Here is a 22,757-nt window from a genome sequence, read left to right on the forward strand (position 1 = left end):
TGAAAGTTTTTGAAATATGTTTTTCGAGAAGTAGTAGTTGTTGAAATCACTACTTATCCCAAAAGCTTAAGATTATAGAATGAAATAGATTTATTTATATATTTTATATTTTTTTATACTCTTGCTCACATGTGGATCGGACTTTTTTTAAATAGGTGAGCCCAACATATAAAATTTTTAGTAATAAGGTTCAAGAGTGCGAAGATAAGGTTCGAACTCAGAACCTCTACTTTGATACCATGTTGAAATCACCATTTATCGTAAAAACTTAAATAGATTTATTTATATATTTTATATTTTCTTACACTCCCGCTCACATGTGGATCGGATTTTTTTTAAATGGGTGAGCCCGATATGTAAAATTTTTAGTAATGAGGTTCAAGAGTGCGAAGATAGGATTCGAACTCAGAACCTTTACTTTGATACCATGTTGAAATCACCATTTATCGTAAAAAACTTAAGTTTATAGAATAAGATAGATTTATTTATATATTTTATATTTTCTTACATTTGTCTCATATATGACACACCATTAGACTAGAAACTTATAATTTTGATTTTTTTTTATATCTTCTATTAGGGGTAAATGGACTGTTAGGCATTCATTTCCACTTGCTGAGTAGGGCCTCAACCCTCATGAGTTCACAAGCAAGAATTTTGGAATCCTAAAAAGGCGCAATTTTTGTTTTTATATGGTAACCTGCTTCCTTATGGACATGTAAGAGAAGGCTTATTGGAGAGGTTGTCTCAGGGCTTTGCTTCCAGATGAGATCTCATTTGGTACATTTTCCAGCAACGAGCGTATGTCAATCTGCACTATTTTCCAGCAGATGAGATCCAGATGTCCCAACCAGGTTTCTGACAAATGGTTATCATCTTCATCAAATAAAAAGCAATAAATAAATAAATAGAGGACAACCTTCCACGAAAGAACTTCAACGAGTTCCTTCCACAATAATCAAGCATGCGACACTTGAGTTTACGGTACCGAAAACATGTCATTCTGTTCACTTGAACATGAAAGATTTTTATTCTGTTCCTCATCTTTTTATATCTTTTACTCTGTTGAGCATTTTTATACATGCAAAAACCAGCGCTGATTTTTGACTTCAGCCATTAGCAGATTGGTCATTGCTACTCATCAAAATCTTGTATGTAAGAGTGAGATATTCCAAGTCAGCATTGTTCCGCGTCATGGTGATATGAAAAAAAAAGATTATCTTCACTTCCCTGCCTTTTGGTTGGGATAACAAATGTATGACCTTTTTGCAATGAGCATCTATTCTTTAAAGCACCTAGTGAGTTCTCGAGCAAACCTTTGGCAGCCCAGACTCCTTTTGCTGAGAGAGATGTTTCCTCCAGGGATCATTATGCAATTTATAGTGCAATACCTGTTCCAAGAATACTCTTTTAAGATCATAACCATCATATTTCTTTGATGATCCATATTTAGAAGCACAGTTGCAACAGTGTTGTTTAAAGATTGGACACATGTTAGCATATGTAAACCAAGTACAAAGAAGTCCTAGCATCCATCAAACGAACAGTGTTTGTTGCTTATTTTGTTAAACTAATGCTTACTAATGAAAACTGAAAGATAATGGTGTAGATGGAGGCATATATTCATTATAAATTAATGAATTACAACTTCGGCATTTTCTAGATCTTCCTGCATCGAATCTGTTCACTTGATGCGCACTGTATAACTGGTCTCACAAGAGCTATGCTTTAATAATTAGTGCAACATTGGTGCAATGATTTGATCAGCTTTGTCCGGTCTATGCTTGTCCTAACTAGAATAACACTGATCAAAGAATCTTGTCATCAAAGTTTTGGTTCTAGTTCTAAATTTCAAGTTCCTTTAAAACAAATAATTAGTGTGAGAGCTCGATCTAGCCAGCAATGTGGGCGACTGATCCAGCCAGACCAGATCTGGTCAAAATAGAGGAAGGGAAGGGCGTGTGAATAGGGGCATCGCCCTGCCCCGTATGAACATCGATGGTGGTAGGGCGGTGCCTGCCGAACCTTGGGGTGCCTACCGCCATCCTTGGGACTTGTTGCCGGTTGACTGGAGGAAGGAGAGGCTACTACCTCCCCCCTATTTAATCTCTTCGCTACCCCCATTGCTCATCTCTCTCTCTCCACCCCTCCTCTCCTCTTCCTCTCTCCCTCTCTGCATTGACCGCCATTGCGATTGTTAAGCATCACCACCCATTGATGGTCGAGCTATCTGATTTCCCTGCTTCCCTGCTTCTCTCCATCCCCTATTTCTTGCTTGCAGTGGAGAGAACCCCTTGCTTCGAAAGCCGATGAGCCCGAACCACCATCACCCTTGCCCTTTGTCTCTCTCTTTTCCTCTTTTCCTCTCTCTCTCCTTCCCTTTTATCTCTTTCATAGCTGCCAACAATGTGCGGTCTAATGGCCAAGAGCCCCACCACCTTGGCTTTCTCTCTCCCTCTTCCTCTCTCGGTCTATTTCTCTCTCCCTCTCCCTCTTTCACCAACAAACAAGCTCGAGCCCCTTTCTCATGCCCTCGCTCTCCCCGCTCTCTATCTCTCTTTCGTAATCATCCCCCCCCCCCCTCTCTCTTTTCCTTTCAATCTCTTCCCTTAGGTCGGGCCAAATCCGGCTCATACTCGCCCTAGAGTTGACCCCAGCTAAGGGTCATTCCCAACTTTATTCTATCCCTTATTTTTCTAATCCGAAGTTGATTTAACTATGTAGTTGGACATTAGTTCAAATTCAGAGAGGACCAGCATAGAAACTTTTCCCGACCCATTAATTAAAGTAAATTCTAGTCCATTAATATCTTAATTTATTTATGGTAATAAGGACAAGGTTGATGAATTAGATTTTTGGAATTTATAATATTCAAAAGTTTGGATATAATTATTTAATTAGTGAGGAGGTTGGTTTCCAGATTTTATTATGCCAAATATTGACTTTAAGCTTAGCGGGTGCATTAGGTGTTTTGCAGGCCGAATTGACACATTGGGTTGGATTTTACTATCGTCAGAGGTAAAGATCCGTGAGCACGACTATTTGCATGATTAAGGATATTCTGTATGTTCATGTATCATATACTAATGATTAAAATAAACAATTATAAGGATTGCATAATCACCGATATAATTGTGGATATTTCATATTTATCTATATTGTAGTATTATTTATTTTGACTCATTATAATATTAATTATGCTTAATTATGATAAATGTACCATAAATAAATAACTTATAAAAATGGGATAATCTAAAATTAGGATATTTGGATTAGTCATGATATTAAGTATGGCCTTGCCACGGGAATGTAATAGTATGGTTTGTCAATCACGGGCTAGAGCATGACCGTAATTAGTCCAAATACCAAAAAAGTCGGATGTGACCTACACTAACCAGATAATAAGAATAATAGTGATAATAATAATTAAACAATAAAAATAATAATAAAAGTTTAACAATTTAACTAAATTGTAGCTAAATAGAACTGCTTATCTGATGATATATCATGTGCATATTGAAAACTGTCATTTTGATGATATGTTGCATACTTTTGAGTTGTTATACTAATAAAGCTCAATATGCATGCTGGGATTATTATATATGAAGGATATGCATGCTGGATCTGTTCAAAAATTGTTCAAATACCAAATAGTTGATATATGAGTCTTACTATTTTCTTGGCAGTTTCATATTTACTAAAAGATGTTATCTTATTCATGCTGATGCTGTGTGGGATTCCTTACTAAGTTGTTAGCTCACATTATTATTACATCTTTTTGTTAGAAGGGCGGAACACCTTACTTCATGGGGTTGATCCAGAACTCTTGGCAACAGATTATTAGTTAGATTTTTGTGTCCAATACCAGATATATATGAGTGTCCAATACCAGATATATGTGAATGTCGAATACTGGATGTATATCAACCGAGATATGCCGAACCTGTATCGGTCACCTACTGGACCAGTTCGAACTGGTGCCGAACCGGTATCGGTCGCCTACCGGACCAGTTCAAACCGATATCAAACCGGTATGCATAATATAGCTCGCGCACGTTGCCCGACGCGCTGTAGCAAACCGATTCGCACTGGTTCCTAGCCGTACGCATTTAGTATCAACCAGTTCAGACCGGTTCCAACGTGGTACCACTTGGTTTCGGCCCCTATGGGATAGGGGCCGGAACCATTTTTTAAGGCCGAATCGGATCGGTCAGAAACCAGACCAGTTCGGTACGTGCTGAACCGGCCGATACGGGCTGATTCTGTTATAAGTATGCCCTAGAAGCCAATGTGGCTAACGCATATTTGTAATCTGGGGCATAAATTTGTAATCTGACACTTATTAATAAATAAGATTGGGCAATTTATTTTTCATTCATGTTTGTATGTGTCCATGAATCGTCTAAGAAATTAACAGATGATGACACATATTTTCAAGGAGTTAAGAATTTGAGGCATATTTCATTAGGGATTAATTTCTAAATGCTCCTGATCGATGGATCCATCACGAGGGACGATGATCGATCCGCTGAAATTAGTGCACAGATCACTTAGTCAGATGGACAAGTCTCGAGTCCACGGTGTAGAGACACTGGAGGAATTATGCAAGTACCTGTTAGAGAACAAGGTACTGAGCGTGACCAAAGATAGTAGTCACATGAATGTCTATCCACTCGTTAGTGACTATTTATGCTGCAGTTATATGACTGGTCCTTTGACCTGCGATGCCTCAGCTATTCACTGTGAGGTTGCTGTAGTTTGACGAGCATGTGAACTTGGGCCCTAGTCATTCGGGTCCTTATAGTGTGAATTGGCTGCAGTAGGTTCATTTTAGAATAGGGTTGCATCTAGATGGGATCTATCGACCTTGATAGATTAGAAGTGATCCTATGTGATTTATGAGACTGAGTTCGATAAATTCCTGGCCAGGTATTTTGAAAAAAGAGTTTTCCATATCTCGAACTGGAAGTCGTATAAATTTGACATATGACAGACGATGGAGTTTGACGAGATATCCATAACCTCCGTCACGTCGGGATCTATGATAGAGGGACTGTATCATACGCTAACTGCACCAAGAGGTTCGGATATTCCATTCTGCTGGGTTGCCACCACATACTGCTACGTGTCACTAGTGGATTGTGAGACTCGAAGGCATTCACTTGGTGATCAGTGAACCCTAAGAGTAGAACTGAAATCGTTTCAGTCTACTGAAAGGAGTTTCAGTGATATTGAGATGGAGATCTCAATATTTCTCACTACCAGTCAGAATAGAACCTACGGGGTCACACACATAGAGGATTTAATTAGTCAGACTATCATAATTGTGATTTGGAATCATAATAGAAATCAATCATCAATATGATTGGTGATTGAATTAACCCACTAAGTGTTCGTAAGTTAATGGAAGAAGAATTAAGTGGAATTGATTGCAATTGGATTGCAATTGGGCTGATTTAATGAGCCAAATCAAATTGGGTTCGACCCAAATTGATTTAGGTTCATGATTGGGTCAATTTGATTAAAACAAGGTTTGTGCGGATTTTAAAGACCACATGTCGTCGTAGCATGAATATGACTTAAGTCATGTTCACACTATGCGGACTTCAAAGTCCACATGGCGTCGTAGGATGCATGCTCCCAAATCAATTAATTCTCCTAATGAGATTAGGAATCCTAATGTGATTAGGAAATTAATCAATTGATTAAATAGACACATGTCATGCATCTATGAGCACAAGGATTGGACACTTGGCATTAATCCAAGGGTGGGTTATAGTCCCATACTCCTAATAAGATTAGGAGCAGCCCTAAACCCAATCTATAAAAGGATAGCAAGGGAGAAGTTATGAATTAATTCTCTCCTCTTCCTCTCCACGCCTCCTCTTCTTTTTTCCTCCTTCTCCACGGCAGCAAGGGGTCTTCATCCTCCTCTTCTTCCACGGTAGCAAGGCAAGGAAGATCCACGTGCAAGGTTCCTCCTTCCTCTTCCTCCATCGCGAGCAAGGTTGAAGAAGAAAGGGTTCTTCTTTAAGGAGGTATGTTGTAGATTTTTATCTTCTAATCTATATGATAGTCATGAGAGGTCTTTGCAAGGAGCTAGCACTCCGGTAAAATCCTATCTCAGATGATTAGATCCTCGTGTGGATACCTGTAGAGGCCGGACAATTGTGTGGCTCAAACAGGAAACTAGATAGATCATCAGGCTGCGGTGTTCTTCACCTGCAGAATTTTTGAAGATGAGATCTTCAAATTAATTTCTTCTGATTTTAGTTTCAGTTTTATGAATCTTAATCAACCTTCCTCGGATCCTAATCTCCCCTCCCTAATGAATTCAAAGATCTTCTGGATTTGGATCTAGAAAAATTTTTGAATTCTACGATCCGAGACGCGTTAATGCGATGAACGACGTCCCGTTCGAATTCCGCTGCAAACGTCACATCGGGGGCGTAACTCAGCAGTGGTATCAAAGCCATAGTTCTAGGGAGCATGATTAAGACCTAAGGATTGATTACCACATTTTTAATCTGATTTTTAAAGAAATTATGTTTGCTGGATTTTCTGCGTGCTGAAATTTCAGGTTGCTGAAATTTTCAGCATGCAGATTTTTATTTGCTATGATCTTGCAAATTATTTTAGAATTGCAATTAGATTACAATGTTTTAAATCAAGTAATGCATGATCTGAAATTCAGAGAATAGCATAATAGGTTTAAAATTTCAGATCTGAAAATATACATGAGATGCATATGGTAATCATAATGTTCATACTTGTTTAAGGTTATGTTTAAAATATTGTATGCATGAGATGTATGTATTAGTTAAACAAAAATTTATTTGCATGAGATGTAAATAAAATCCTTAAACAATAGGACATTTATATAAGATGTAAACTGAAACAATTATGTCATTTACACAAGATGTAATCACATAATATATGAAAGGGTTTCATAATTACATAGGATGTAAACCTGAACCAATGTGACATTTACATAAGATGTAAATCGAATGACATATGGTATGGGGTAGATGATTACATTAGATGTAAATCCCAAGAGACCTAAAACCTCCCTAAATCAATCGAGAGTGAACGATACATTGAGCTAGCCATATTTGATTAATTGATCTAATTGGTGTCTAGGCAAGCTCAAAGGTGGTTACTTAATTAGGACCTTACTCTCTAAGTAAGGGGAGCCTCCCACCTGCTTACCTGGCCAATTGATCGATTACCTCCTATGGAAAGCTCAAAGTTGGAATCACTAAGATCTGATTACCCAATATTAAGTCGATTGGTCTTCCACCGTAGTAGAGTTGCTAAGATCTTTCCGGTGTTGATTAGTCTCGGCTGGATACAGTGGGCTAGTTGAATCGGAGGATTGGACCTCTCTATTAACATGAGATGTTGTGGGGTAAAGGTGGGGTTGAGCTCCAATAACTATTAGGTGAGGACCCAATCACAGCTTTATTTTCGCGGGATATACGATGGGTCTGACTTAACCAAGGAACGGATCCAATAACTGTTAGGTGAGGTCCTTATGACTTGGAGACCAGGTTAGCTCAATATGCTTACGAAGCATTGTACAAGAGTTGTACACTCATCGTCTATGTGTCTCCAATAACTGTTAGGTGAGGTGACATATAAATTGGTGGGACCGCAGCACCCCACTCGAAACCCTAAGTCGCAGGTTTCCGTATCTTTACCAGGGGGTGTGAGAGATCCGAGAAATAGTGGAGGATTTGATCCAATTTTGTTTTAAAAGTTCCTAAAACAAATTAATGTCAAATACAAATTTCTAATTAGAATTTTTACTCTCTGCAGATGTCAATGGCTTCCAACCCGATAGTTCGAATTCTAGATAACAATAGGTTGACCGGACCAAACTATAAAGATTGGCTCCGCAACTTGAAGATTGTCTTGAGTTGCGAAAAAATAGCTTATATTCTTGACCATGAACTCCGGTGTTACCAACTCGTGCAACCAATGAGCAGCGTGAGACGTATGCAAAATGGTTGGATGACGACAATAAGGTTAGGTGCTACATTTTGGCATCCATGTCCAACGAATTGCAATGCCAGCATGAGAGCATGAAGACTGCTAAGGACATACTTGATCACCTATAAGAGTTGTATAGTGAATAGAGTCGTGCAGCAAGATTTGAAGTGTCCAAGCGGCTCTTCAAAGCCAAGATGCATGATGGGCAGTCCGTCCATGAACATGGTTTGACCATGATCAAGGATCTTGAGGAGCTAGAGAAGCTTGGCATGACCATGCACAAGGATTTGCAAACGGATTTGATCCTACAATCGTTGCCATCTTCATATGGGCAGTTTATTGTAAACTACCATATGAATAAAATTGAATGCACCAAACTTGAATTGTTGAATATATTGGTGACAACTGAGGGAGCCTTGAAAGGTTCAAGGGGCACAGTTCTCGCTGCTGAGCTAGCTTCTACTTCCAAGAGAAAGTCTATTGGGAAGAAGAAGAAGCCTGCGAAGAAGCAGAAGACCGAGAAAAAGCCGAAGAAGGAAGTTCCTAAGAAGAAAGCCGAACCCAAAGGAAAATGTTTCCGTTGCAATGAAGACGGCCATTGAAAGAGGAACTGTCCTATCTACATGGGAAACATAAAGAGCAAGAAGGATGACACGCCTTCTGAAGGTATGTCTAATATGCTCATTATTGAAACTAATCTAACGGTTTCTTCTATTTCCAGTTGGGTTATAGACTCTGGTTCTAGTGTTCACTTGTGCACTACCATGCATGGTCTAAAGGAAAGTAGAAGGCTTACGGAATGTGCGGTAACCCTAAGGGTTGGCAATGAAGCAAGAGTTGCTGCTGTTGCTGTGGGCACATTCCCTTTGCATTTACCGTCAGAATTTAGTTTGATACTTAGAGATTGTTATTTTGTACCTAGTGCTAGCAGAAATCTGATTTCTGTATCTTGTCTAGCATAGGAACATTATGAATTCAATTTCAATAAAGACTACGTTTCTATTTATTTACGAAATAAACTGTTTGGACGTGGTTTTATGATTGACGGTCTCTATCACTTACATATGAATGTATCTGTGAACGTATCTGAGCATACAGTGAGTACCATAGGATCAAAAAGATCTAGAGATGAGATAAATCAAAAGTATTTATGGCACCTCAGACTTGGTCATATAGGAGAAGACAGAATTAACAAATTGGAGAAACATGAGCTTTTGAGTTCATTGACTTCTGAGTCATATCCGATTTGTGAATCCTGCCTTCAAGGAAAAATGGCCAAATTACCCTTTGTAGGACATGGGGAGAGGTCCACTGAAATACTTGCCCTAGCACACACTGATGTGTGTGGCCCATTCGATGTGCAGGTTAGGGGTCAATTTTTCTACTTTATTACTTTTACCGATGATTTCTCACGGTATGGTTATGTCTATCTTATGAGACATAAATCTGAAGCATTTGAAAGGTTCAAAGAATTCATATTTGAAGTAGAAAAACAGACAGGAAAACTCATTAAGGTTCTTCGATCAGATCGAGGAGGAGAATACCTTAGTGGAGAGTTTTGCGATTATCTCAAACAAAATGATATAGTTTCACAATGGCCACCTCCTAGAACACCTCAACTCAACGGAGTGTCAGAAAGGAGGAATCGGACCCTATTGGATATGGTCAGGTCCATGATGAGCTTCACTGACTTACCCTTATTTTTGTGGGGAGATGCCCTACTTACAGCTATCTATATATTGAATAGAGTTCCCTCTAAGTCCGTTCCTACCACACCGTATGAGATATGGCATGGTAAGAAACTAAGTCTTGGTTATCTCAAGATTTGGGGATGTCCAGCCCAAGTCAAGCGATAACAGGCGGACAAGTTGGAGTCTAGGACAATTGGTGCTCGTTTCATTAGATATCCTAAAGAGTCGTTAGGATACAATTTTTACATCCCAGAAGATCACAAAGTGTTTGTGAGCCGACATGCCATCTTTTTGAAAAAACAATTTATCCTTGATAGGGGCAGTGGGAGAAAAATTGAGCTCGAAGAGAAAGTCTCTGAAGAGCAACGAGCAATTGAGCCTAGTGAACCTATTCACATTGAGCCAATACATGAAGAACCTCGTCCACTTCGTAGATCCAGTAGGATCTCCCATCCTCCTGAAAGATACTTAGGTATGCTTACAGAGGAAATAGAGGAAGAGTTCCTCATGGAAGAAAGAGATCATAGTAATGATCCCAAGACCTACAACGAAGCAATGTTAGACATCGACTCCGAAAAATGGATGAATGCGATGAAGTCAAAAATAGACTCCATGCATTCCAACCAAGTATGGACCTTAGTAGACCCGCCTGAAGGTATAGTACCTATTGGGTGTAAATGGATCTACAAAAGGAAAATAGGTTCGGATGGCAAGGTAGAGACCTATAAGGCAAGATTGGTGGTAAAAGGTTATAGTCAGCGCGAAGGCATTGACTATCAAGATACCTTTTCACCGGTAGCCATGCTGAAGTCCATTCGAACGTTGCTTGCCATTGCAGCTTATCATGATTATGAGATATGGCAGATAGATGTGAAAACTGCTTTTCTTAATGGATATCTTGAGGAAGATATCTATATGGAACAGCCTCAGGGTTTCACTTTCAGTGATGGTGATCACAAGGTCTGCAAGCTGCAAAGATCCATTTATGGATTAAAGCAAGCATCTCGGAGTTGGAACACTCATTTCGATGATGTGATCAAATCGTTTAATTTCATCAAGAACGAAGAGGAACCATGTGTGTACAAAAAGGTCAGTGGGAGGGCTACAGTATTCCTCGTATTGTACGTGGATGATATACTCCTAATTAGGAATGATATTCCCATGCTCACATCGGTCAAGTTATGGCTGTCTAAGAAGTTCTCCATTAAAGATCTAGGTGAAGCATCTTATATTTTGGAGATTAAGGTATATAGAGATAGATCTAAGAGGATGCTTGGCCTATCACAGAAAATGTACATAGAGAAAATATTGAAGAGGTTCAGCATGGAAAACTCTAAGAGGGGATTGTTACCCCTAAAGCATGGCATAAATCTCTCCAAAAAGATGTGCCCCAAAACATCTGAAGAGATTCAGCACATGAGTAGGATCCCTTATGCATCGGCAATAGGAAGCCTCATATATGCCATGCTATGTACTCGACCTGATATAGCACATGCTGTGAGTGTCACGAGCAGATATCAGTCAAATCCAGGCGAGGAGCACTGGATAGCTGTGAAAAATATCCTTAAGTACTTGAGAAGGACTAAGGATCTGTTTTTGGTCTTTAGGGGAGGCATAGAGTTAAAGGTAGAAGGATATACTGATTCAGACTTCATGACTGACCCCGATGATAGAAAGTCTACATCAGAATATGTATTTTTATGCAATGGAGGATCAGTAAATTGGAAGAGTTCCAAGCAACCGATTGTTGTAGATTCTACCATGGAAGCAGAGTACATTGCTGCATCGGATACTGCGAAGGAAACGTTCTGGTACAAGAAGTTTGTCGAAGAGCTAGGAGTCATGTCATCAGATGCCATAACCCTTTTCTGCGACAATAACGGCGCCATAGCACTGGCTAAGGAGCCGAGGTCTCACCAGAAGTCCAAGCACATAGAGCGACGATTTCATCTAATTCGCGACTACCTCGAAAAGAAATATGTAGAGGTGCAGAGAGTAGACTCCACTGATAACGTGGCGGACCCATTCACTAAGCAGCTGAGTCAGAAAAAATTAGAAGTCCATCTTGAAAAAATGGGACTTAAATATGTCTGATTGGCTTTAGTGCAAGTGGAAGATTGTTAGAAGTATACCCTATATGTCTGATTTGAGGCATGTGTCATTAGGGATTAATTTCTAAATGCTCCTGATCGATAGATCCATCACGAGGGACGGTGATCGATCCGCTAAGATTAGTGCATAGATCACTTAGTCAGATGGACGAGTCTCGAGTCCACAGTGTAGAGACACTGGAGTGATTATGTAAATACTTGTTAGAGAACAAGGTACTGAGCGTGACCAAAGATAGTAGTCACATGGATGTCTATCCACTCGTCAGTGACTACTTATGCTGCAGTTGTATGACTGGTCATTTGATCTGCAATGCCTCAGCTATTCACTGTGAGGTTGCTGTAGTTTGACAAGCATGTGCACTTGGGCCCTAGTCATTCGGATCCTTGTAGTGCGAATTGGCTGCAGTAGGTTCATTTTGGAATAGGGTTGCATCTAGATGGGATCTATCGACCTTGATAGATTAGGAGTGATCCTATGTGATTTATGAGACTGAGTTCGATAAATTCCTGGCCAGGTATTTTGGAAAAAGAGTTTTCCATATCTCGAAATGGAAGTCGTATAAATTTGACATATGACAGACGATGGGGTTTGACAAAATATCCATAACCTCCGTCACGTCGGAATCCATGATAGAGGGACTGTATCATACGCTAACTGCACCAAGAGGTTCAGATATTCCATTCTACTGGATTGCCACCACATACTGCTAGGTGTCACTAGTGGATTGTGAAACTCGAAGGCATTCACTTGGTGATCAGTGAACCCTAAGAGTAGAACTAAAATCGTTTCAGTCCACTGAAAGGAGTTTCAGTGATATTGAGATGGAGATCTCAATATTTCTCACTACCAGTCAGAATAAAACCTACGGGGTCACACACATAGAGGATTTAATTAGTCAGACTATCATAATTGTGATTTGGAATCATAATAAAAATCAATCATCAATATGTTTGGTGATTGAATTAACCCACTAAGTGTTCGTAAGTTAATGGAAGAAGAATTAAGTGAAATTGATTGCAATTGTATTGCAATTGGATTGTAATTGGGCTGATTTAATGAGCCAAAACGAATTGGGTTCGACCCAAATTGATTTGGGTTCATGATTGGGTCAATTTGATTAAATCAAGGTTTGTGCAGATTTTAAAGACCACATGTCGTCGTAAGATGAATATGACTTAAATCATGTTCACACTATGCGGACTTTAAAGTCCACATGGCGTCGTAGGATGCATTCTCCCAAATCAATTAATTCTCCTAATGAGATTAAGAATCCTAATGTGATTAGAAAATTAATCAATTGATTAAATAGACACATGTCATGCATCTATGAGCACAAGGATTGGACACTTGGCATTAATCCAAGGGTGGGTTATAGTCCCATACTCCTAATAAGATTAGAAGGAGCCCTAAACCCAATCTATGAAAGAATAGTAAGGGAGAAGTTATGAATTAATTCTCTCCTCTTCCTCTCCACGCCTCCTCTTCTTTCTTCCTCCTCCACGGCAGCAAGGGGTCTTCATCCTCCTCTTCTTCCATGGTAGTAAGGCAAGGAAGATCCACGTGCAAGGTTCCTCCTTCCTCTTCCTCCATCGCGAGCAAGGTTGAAGAAGAAAGGGTTCTTCTTTAAGAAGGTATGTTGCAGATTTTTATTTTTTAATCTATATGATAGTCATGAGAGGTCTTTGCAAGGAGCTAGCACTCCGGTAAGACCCTATCTCAGATGATTAGATCCTCGTGTGGATACCTGTAGAGGCCGGACAATTGTGTGGCTCAAACAGGAAGCTAGATAGATCATCAGGCTGCAGTGTTCTTCACCTGCAGAATTTTTGAAGATGAGATCTTCAAATTAATTTCTTCTGATTTTAGTTTCAGTTTTATGAATCTTAATCAACCTTCCTCAGATCCTAATCTCCCCTCCCTAATGAATTCAAAAATCTTCTGGATTTGGATCCAGAAAAATTTTTAAATTCTACGATCCGAGACGCGTTCATGCGATGAACGACGTCCCGTTCGAATTCCGCTGCGAACGTCGCATCGAACGGTGCGTAACTCAGCAGATTCAGCATACCTTGATATCAACCCTATACTTTCGATAACTCTAATTATCAGTAATTAAGGACATACTTTGTTTATCCTAATCTCTTATCTCTTGTTATTAAGTGTTCTGGTTCAAATTATCAGGACTTGCATATTCTCTAGGTTTATGCCCTAAGAAGGTGTTTGGCCATATCAAATGGCTGATCCAAGTGTAGGGTTTGGGGTGAGACAGTTGGACAACAAATTGTTGTGTCTATGAACTTCAGGGCTACAAGTCATGTATGGGGTTGGCTTTGGGTCCAGGATTGACATAAAGAGTGGTTACTACTAACGACCACCATTTTAGAAGAGTTCTAACATCAGCAGTCATAGGAAGGTTGATGAGATTTTAGGCAGTAGATGAACTGCCAGAAGGCTGTCTAGAGCCTAGATGCTAGGCACCCAAAGGTCAAAGCAGCACAAAAACAACGCATTCAAAAAAATAGATATCTAAAAAATAGTTATAATTAATATCAAATAAGATTAGTAAGTTAAGGGTACTAACTTGTCAGTTGCCAACATTCAGTATTACTTTATAAATTGACCACATCTTCAAGACTTAAACATGAAGCAAAATATTAAAGCTGGTGGCCAAGTAGCTGCCAAGGCAACATTTGAGGAGCATTTCATACGTGTGGTACAAATGCAGGCATCAGCCACATATTGTATGAGGATAAGTACAACTTGGTTCAAAGAACATATCAAAGAAAAAATTTGAAGTTCCGTACCTATAGAGACTGTCTCTAGGATGGTTCTATTTACTAGACACTGCCAAACATGACTAGTCTGGCTGGACAGGAAAGCCTTCTTTGCAGAATATAGATATACATCTGTCGAGATACCTAATATATAATTTTAAGGCATGCCTAGGTTAATGAATGTCAGTGATGTAGTTCTCATCCAGCCTAACGCACCATCCACCCTTTGTGGCTCTCTCCCATATACAAATTGTGCAGTGGGCAAGAAAAAAGTGATAAAACAAATGACGAATTCACGTTTTATCAAGTCACTTTCATCGTATGTCACTCAGTTATCTTTATTATAGAATGACAAAGGATGTTAATATATCATTACTGCTTGAAGAAAGCAAGTTCACTCATGGCAAGAGCTAATTGGCTCTAAAAGGCCTACATTTGGGCCTAAAGTTCTAGAAAATCCCAATGTAAAATGCACAGAAGAATGACGAACTGCCTGGTACATCAGGCATGAAAACATCTAAATTCAACTAAATTCTATGACATTCATTTGGAAAAAATTGAACAATTTAAAGGTTTAAGATATTAACTTGTTCGTAAACATGGAACTCTAATTTGGGTCTTCAACAATATAATATATTGCAAAACAGAAGAGATAATTGTCATACCTGTATGAATGTGGAAAAGACATCATCTTGTCTGAGTTTTGAGAACTCAACTGCCCAGCCATCCTCCTTAGAGAACAATTTCTTCTGTCTCTGAGCCTCAAGCAAAACAGAATCACGATATAAGAACCTCTGCCAGATCTGGCGTACATTGGCCAACATAAACTCTATCTCTGTTTCATTAATCCCCTGTGCAAATCAAGAAATAACATAAGAATATAGACGGCCTATACAATTAGCATCCACAATACTTGGTAATAAGATGAGATATTTACCTGAAGAATTTTTATCAAGCTTGGGATATCATCTTCTTGAATTCGCACTGCAAAGCTTTTATAGTTGAGAACATTTTCATAAGGAAGAAAGATTCCATCCTGCAATCAAGCTATCAATGTAACATCAAACAAATCATACTTCTTGAAAAAAGCTTAACTGAATATTCTCAATCACACCACATATATAAACATTAAATAAGCATATCAATATAATCAGGCAAAGGGTTCTATATATTTGAAATATAAATGATCAAGATGACTAATTATATATGAGTTCCGTAAACCGTATTCTGATAAAGAAAACAGTAAGTATGAATGGAGCCAAATGTTAACATCATAATCACAAACCTACATTTCATGGGTCAGCGAATATGTAAAACAGATGACCTACTAAAATAAGCTTCATCTTCCTAACCAACCACAGTGGACACTGCAGAAGCGACATGAGTATCTGTACCTGGATTATCACTGGAATGCACCCTTGCAGAATGCTGTCTTCCATGCGTCCGCTCCAGCCATCCCCAGGCAGCACCCCACAGAACAAAGAGCTTGCCAATTCCTCAGAATACTTAGGTGAGGGTAATGGAGTTACTGTTACATTAGCTGCATGCTGTCTCCCAAGCTTGCCCTCCTTGTTAGGTGTAGAACCAAATTCTTCTGCCAATTTTTGCCTGATACCCATACTATACCTGCAATCATTTTGGACAAAGGAACAAGATACATCACTAATTAATTATGTGAAATGTGACAGTTGTGTTCGGAGCAAATATAGACACACACGTGCTTTCAGGTCGCCCATGTTCATAGGCAGATCCTAAATTTCCATTGAAATAGAAGAGGGTTTTACGCTCCTTGCGTGGCCTGCACATACAGTTGATTCGAATCTCAGATGGAAATTACCATTAGAAGCATACAAGTTAGGCAACCCTCTTATTAAATACCTGGCCCACAGTTTTAACCATATTGCAATTGGTTCAGGCCTTTTCCATGCTGGAAGTACAAGATCCTTCTCTGGGTCAAAGCAGGGGTGGTCACCTCTTCTATGGGAAGGGATAGGGTCCCAGTTGTCAGCCCAATAAGCTGTTGTTGAGTGATTATGTTTGGAATTCGTGTTCCCCCAGTGTACTAACATCATGCTATTCCAAATTTCTTTCGGAGCATAGCAAGCACCTTCATCCCATGAAAATAACTGCCTTCAGATAGAAGCAATTCCATTAGATTCCTAGTAAAAGTAATGTGCACAAGCCAAGCTTCTCTGATGGCAATCATGTAGCATCTCCAAAACATACCCATATATGGTCCTTTCCAGAGGAGCGGTTCCAATATGGATACTGCTCAACTATATGATCATAAGCCTTCTTATAGAATTCCAAAGTTAGGGAGCTCCTCAGACGTGAATGTTTCTGAAATCAGAATTATTTAGTAAGTTTCCATGTTTTAATATCAGCTTCTTTAGATTCTTCCAACGACAGCAGTTAAACATGGTGGTTCACAATAAAAAATTGTCAAGGAGCATTGCAGAAATAATGGCTATAACTTTTATACCTGCACACTCAAATGTGGTGCATCATCCGCTCGAGCTATTATACAGGAATCAAGAACAGGAACATAGAAATAGTCTGCTTCTTCACCATTCATTGTTCGGTATGGACTAGCCAGTATGCTCTCATAAAGTGCCATCTACACAATGGAAATAGCAATTTAGCAAAGACTCTTTTGATCTAATAATAATTAAATATTGTTAACTAGTACCTGTGAGCCATACAATTGCTCAGTCCACAATGTTCTGTTCTCATCAGTGTATATTCTGTTTACACATTCAAACTTCCAATGCCGCCCCTGCCAAAAACAAAGGTGTAATATAAATTATCTGGAACTTCATGTCACAAACAAGAGATATAATATGAATGCCGAGGATTACCTCCAGAAGGTGACTGTTGAACTCTGGTGGCAGATCATAAACATAAATAAGTGGCCTTTTCTTTTTAACAACAGCGCTAACATTTATAAGGTCACTACCTATTGGTGCCTTGTCAGGTACATCAACTTTAGATGGTCGAAGCCATGTAGGCCACTCTTGTATGGGTGATAAGGCAGATGGGATACTGCAATCTATCCCATAATACCCATTGTCACACTGCAAAAGCATGTTTTTAAAGTCAAAAGTATTATGATGAGAGCAATGACCAATTTATACATCACTAAAATAGCAATGTTATGAATTAGTTTTTGCATGCCATGATTGAGAATCATGTAAAGAATAAAACAAAGAGTACACCACTAAATGAAAGATTGGATACAAAAGAATATAGGAAAGATGCAACTATCATCTGTTCTCAATTTTCATGATTGTAAAGTGCAAACTGCTCAAAATCCAACAGAAATTCCAGTCATATACCTGACAAAATCCACCACGGCAATGTCCATGCCCAGAGCACTGGTTGGGACAACTGCACATTGTTGGTATCTCACAGAATCGTCCCCCAAGACCATCATATTTACAGTCACATTCCTCTTTAAAGTTCACTTTGGAAGCATAGGCATCCTTTGGGTCAACATTACACCATCCCTGTCTGCTACTGTTAGTAGTAAATATATTCTCAAAATCAGCCTTTGTCCAATCTGTGATCCTAGGACCCCCAGGTTCAGATGGTAAGCTGAAATATATGAACGTTTCAGATAAAAACTTTTATAGAGAAATATCATAGTAAATACTAAATATCATGATAACTACATCAGAAAATACTGGACATGATATAAATATCAACTTTCTTACTTTATTTTAAAGCCACATGACTCTGCCACAGGACGATTTGGATACTTAGTTCCTGCTCCACAAAAGCACATTGCTCTAGTTGTGTCACAATATGCTGAACATATGGAAACAATCCACCATCCAAATGGTTTTTCTGGAGTTCCTGGATGATTGCAGTCCAGCTGCAACTTCTTGGTACATCCTTCCCCTATAAAGCCATTACATTAGCACTTCATCAACGGTTGATTATCTCAATACAGGTGACTATAGAAAGTCTTATTTCACTGCAATGTTACAATTAATTTAAAATATACTGATCACTAGTAAAATAACAAAATCGTAAGTACAAATTGAACTTACCCAAGGAAATCTGAAAATAAATAGTATTTAAATTGGCAGCAATCAAGGTCCATCGTGCCAGTATCGAAGCCGTACCAGTCGGTTGGCAACATGGTTTGGTATGCCCCCGTGACGGGGCCGTACCGACACAATAGAGAGGGAGAGGAAGAGGGAGAATGAGAGAGAAAGTAAAAGAGAGAGAGAGAGACCGGAGGGGGCGGAGGGAGAGGGAAGAAGGGAGGGAGAGAGAACGGGCTCCGGAGGGCTGCAGAGGCTCGGAGTAGGGGCTCCGCCATTTGAACCTCTATTTCATTCGAAACAGGAGTACGTCAATGGACCCTTATTTCAAAAAAAAATAGAGGGCGGAGCCCCTGCTCTGGCCCTCCAACTTCACTTAAAATTTTCAAAATAAAAAAGGGCCCCCGACGTACTCCTGTTTCGAAAAAAATAGAAGGTGGAGCCCCTGCTCCGGCCCTCCCTCCCTCTCCCTGCCCCTTCCTCCCCCTCTCTCTTTTCCTCTCTTTCCTTGTCCCTCCCCTTCTCCCGCCAGTTTCTCATTTTGAATGTCGAACCCAGAACCATCTTGCTTCGTCACTAGCACGGCTTGGTATGCCCCGAACCGGACGGTTCGGGATGGTTCCGCAGTCCTTGGCAATCACACCCCTTTTTGCTTGAGAATTGAGGCTGATTAAGAAATAGGAAGTTATATAAATTTTCTCAAAAAGGGAAATTAGTCAAACATTAAGGAGCAATATCATCAAGATTGGGATCATATCATAAATCATAAAGGGGATTGGATCAAATCTTGTAAGATTCTTTATGATCTGTTTTAAATATTAAAGAAAAGGCAAAACAATATGAAAAGTAATAACCATAATAGAGTTGTACTTTGAATGAATAATGAGTAGAAAATCATTATATAAGAGCATAAGAAGCTCACTTCCAACAGCCATGAGCTCATATATTCATGTACAAGAAATAAACACCACTTTTAATTATTTAATATGGTTAAATGCTACATATAAATCAATAAAGTACCTTCATTTAACCAAAGAAAAAGAAAAGTACATAAGGGACTATAGAACAACGAAAGAAACATGATCATCATCATCATTACCTTCATCATTATCAAATTGATATACAATAACATCCTTTTCTTTTGCCTTCTGTTGAAAAAGATCTTCTTCCACATCCACTAGTTGAACCTTATGGAGCATTTTGATAATGAGTTTTTTCACATTTAAAAACAAATTAAATCTTAATTTGAATATAATTAAAAAAAGCATGTCTTGCCCCTCCAGGTGCATCAATACAATTCTCCTTTGAGGTAGAAAGATTGTCGAAGAAAGGAATCAAATTTTTAAGAATAGCTTATGAAAAAAAAATCACTCTAGGTCATAGTAAGCAAATGTAAATGGAAACCTTTAAGATAGCTAGTCTACACATTCAATCTGTATTGCTGGAGGCCATATTTGTTTAGATCCTGGATTATAAGAACTTGAAATAATGCTAGGAAATAGTTACTAGAATCAGCAAGCTGACTAACTGTACACTCAAAAATAGACAAGATATGTGAAGCATGGGAGAGTGCTTGTCAGTTACTATAATCTGAAAGTGCAATGGGTCCATCTGTCCATGTCCACAGATAGGTACTTAAGAATCTGTAGGAAAGTGGACCGAGCGAGAACACATCACAGAACAAGTAGCAAAGATGGAAGCTATCCACGTAACATGATGGGTAGCCCTAGAGTTCAATACCCAAGACAAAAATAAACAAGAGCATAGGGGTGTGATCAAGCCAAGCATGGTTGAGGCTAGGTCTCATCTAGCTTGGCTGGAAATTGTTTTTGAGCCTCAGCTGTATAATTTTGCTCAGGTCATTTGTGGTGTGATGAAGCATAACTTAGTTTTGAACAAAGCTAGACATGAGCATACTTCAACCAGCTTGATAACCTTAAATCGAGCTGAAACTGATTAGATCCTGTATCAAGCTTTGAAGCTCAGTTCTGCACTTGGCTGTTCCTTTCATCATTCTTTAGTTGACCAATGCTGAAAGACAAGCTGTTAATTAAATTCAATAGTTGATTATACACTAACTTATATAAGTATTATATATACATTATATCCACACATACATACATACATATGTGTGTGTGTATATACATATATATATATGTACATATACACATGTATGTATACATACGTACATACATATAGTGTGTATATATATATATATACAGAACCGGCCCGACCGTTAGGCGAGATAGGCGGTCGCCTAAGGCCCCGGCCCAAAAAAAGGCCCACGCCCGACAACCTAGCTACAGTAGTCCGTACTCCGTAGAGGTAGAGTGTAGAGGGCTTGAGGCAGAGCCAACGGCTACCTCGACTGCTCGACAAGACAATTGAGGGAGTGAGGGTGAATCGTCGTCCGAAATCCTTGAGACATGTTTAAAATTTCTAGTTGGATACTGTTGCCGCTGAAATTGAGCCCAATCTCGGTGCTGACTAAGCTAGATAGTTGTGGAAGATCAATAGTTACTATTCAGGTCGGCAAGATAGGCCCAGTCGTGTATTTTGCACTTATTAAATTTTATTATTATTATTATTTTTTAAAAAAAGGCCTCTCTTAGTAAGTTCGCCTTAGGCCCCCACATCTATTGGGCCACCCCTATATGCATATATATATGTTTGTGTGTGTATGTATATAATATATATAGGAATATAGATATATAGATATATAAGTCTGTGTATATAACATTATATATAATATATACATACATGCAAAGTATGCTATGCCAGTATCCAGACCCATATTGGTTGCCCGGCAGTACAGCACAATATTGTACCATACCATTCCATTCCAGGCCCGTATTTGCATTGTCAAAACCAACAAGGAAGAGGGAGAGGGAGAATGAAAGAGGGAAAAAGAGAGAGGGAGGGAGAGAGGCCGAGTGAGGGAGAGAGGGAGCTCGAAAACCCCCTCTTCTCCAGCTACAAGAAAACATGAGTGGAGCCCCAATGTCGTTGAAAAGAGAGATAAAGGGAAGGAGGGTGAGGGAGAGGGAGGAAGAGAGGGAGGGAGGGAGGGAGGGAGAGAGAGGGGGCTTTCGAGCCCCCTCTCCTTCAGCTACACGATAACAAGGGTGGAATACGTGTACTCTCCTTTAGTGCCCTCTACTCCGGCCACATGAGCCCCCTCTCCTCTAGTGCCATATATGCCTCTCTCTCTCTCTCTCTCTCTCTCTCTCTCTCTCTCTCTCTCTCTCTCTCTCTCTTTTCTTCTTTAGACCAATCTTCGACTTCTTCCCCCACCCCTCTTTTCCTCTAGAACTATTTATTCATCTGACTATTCATCCCTGGTCTTCTATGTTTTCCCTTTTGTTGTACGTGTTAGCTTTTGTTATACTTATCTCCTCCTTTTCTTCCTTCTACTTGATAGGTGTTGGCCTTGCTTGTAGAATGCTACTTCCTTGCCCTCCTCTTCCTTCCATTTCTTACTAGGTACTGGCTGCCTATCCATGGCCTCTAGCTTGCTAGCTACTTTAGTGGCAGTAATGTTGTTGCGTGCTGCCTGGGGATATTGATCTTTGAAACTTTTTGGCATAAAAAATAGGTTTTGTAATGTCATAAATGGTGAAAGAAGAGTGCATGTATGATATATGTACATGCTTATCTATATATATGATTAAAAGCATGCATGACAAAAGCTTAGCAGGCTTTTCCCCCTACTTGGCCACCTAGGTGCCAGGACACCCGCCTAGGCCATACAAAGGGTCCACTGCTTGGCTTCACCTAGGGAATTTGGCAACACGAGTTTGCAAAGAGGAGCAAGTCACTTCATCTCCTAGATCTCTTACACATTTTAGACCTTAATAGCAAGAATCTTTTAGTCGCGGTGTCACGCCCTCTTTTGAAGCTCGCCCTTTCACCAACTTCTTGTGCATTACTTACTCTACTTTTCTATTTTGAGAGTTCCTCAACTTTGTAACCACTAACACTTCCAGTACTTAAGTCAGAGAAAAGTCCATGGGCATAAGGAGATGAACAATATGCCTAGTCTCCTATATTTCCTCTGACATCATTGGCCATGCATTGCCACGCAACAACACATCACTGCTTTTGTGTTATGATACTGAAGAAGTGCTGTAATTCCATTC

General features: G+C 39.4%; 1 protein-coding gene across 6 annotated transcripts in view; it reads right to left on the reverse strand.

Annotated features, from left to right (window-relative positions):
- Positions 1-920: 920 nt before the first annotated feature.
- The window catches only part of LOC103698530 (exostosin family protein), a 29,032-nt gene continuing 7,195 nt past the window's right edge, over positions 921-22,757 (reverse strand). For 4 of the 6 annotated variants that reach the window (XM_039118847.3, XM_039118846.3, XM_088711192.2 and 1 more), the window contains 12 exons: positions 18,283-18,469; positions 17,905-18,163; positions 17,428-17,643; positions 17,259-17,345; positions 17,052-17,186; positions 16,796-16,909; positions 16,448-16,695; positions 16,287-16,367; positions 15,964-16,195; positions 15,507-15,605; positions 15,235-15,420; positions 921-1,391 (listed from right to left, as the gene is read on the reverse strand). In XM_039118847.3, coding sequence (XP_038974775.1) covers positions 1,296-1,391; positions 15,235-15,420; positions 15,507-15,605; positions 15,964-16,195; positions 16,287-16,367; positions 16,448-16,695; positions 16,796-16,909; positions 17,052-17,186; positions 17,259-17,345; positions 17,428-17,643; positions 17,905-18,163; positions 18,283-18,469 — 1,940 coding nt within the window. In that variant the 3' untranslated portion in view covers positions 921-1,295. Of the gene's footprint in view, positions 1,392-15,234; positions 15,421-15,506; positions 15,617-15,963; positions 16,196-16,286; positions 16,368-16,447; positions 16,696-16,795; positions 16,910-17,051; positions 17,187-17,258; positions 17,346-17,427; positions 17,644-17,904; positions 18,164-18,282; positions 18,470-22,757 lie in introns of all 6 variants that reach the window. The other 2 variants (XR_015973390.2, XR_015973391.2) reach the window with 1 other exon arrangement.

This window comes from Phoenix dactylifera, chromosome 15 (genome assembly GCF_051530095.1).
Source record: "Phoenix dactylifera cultivar Ajwa chromosome 15, Ajwa_hap1_PhDact_Kaust_v1.1, whole genome shotgun sequence".
NCBI classification, from domain to species: Eukaryota; Viridiplantae; Streptophyta; class Magnoliopsida; order Arecales; family Arecaceae; genus Phoenix; species Phoenix dactylifera.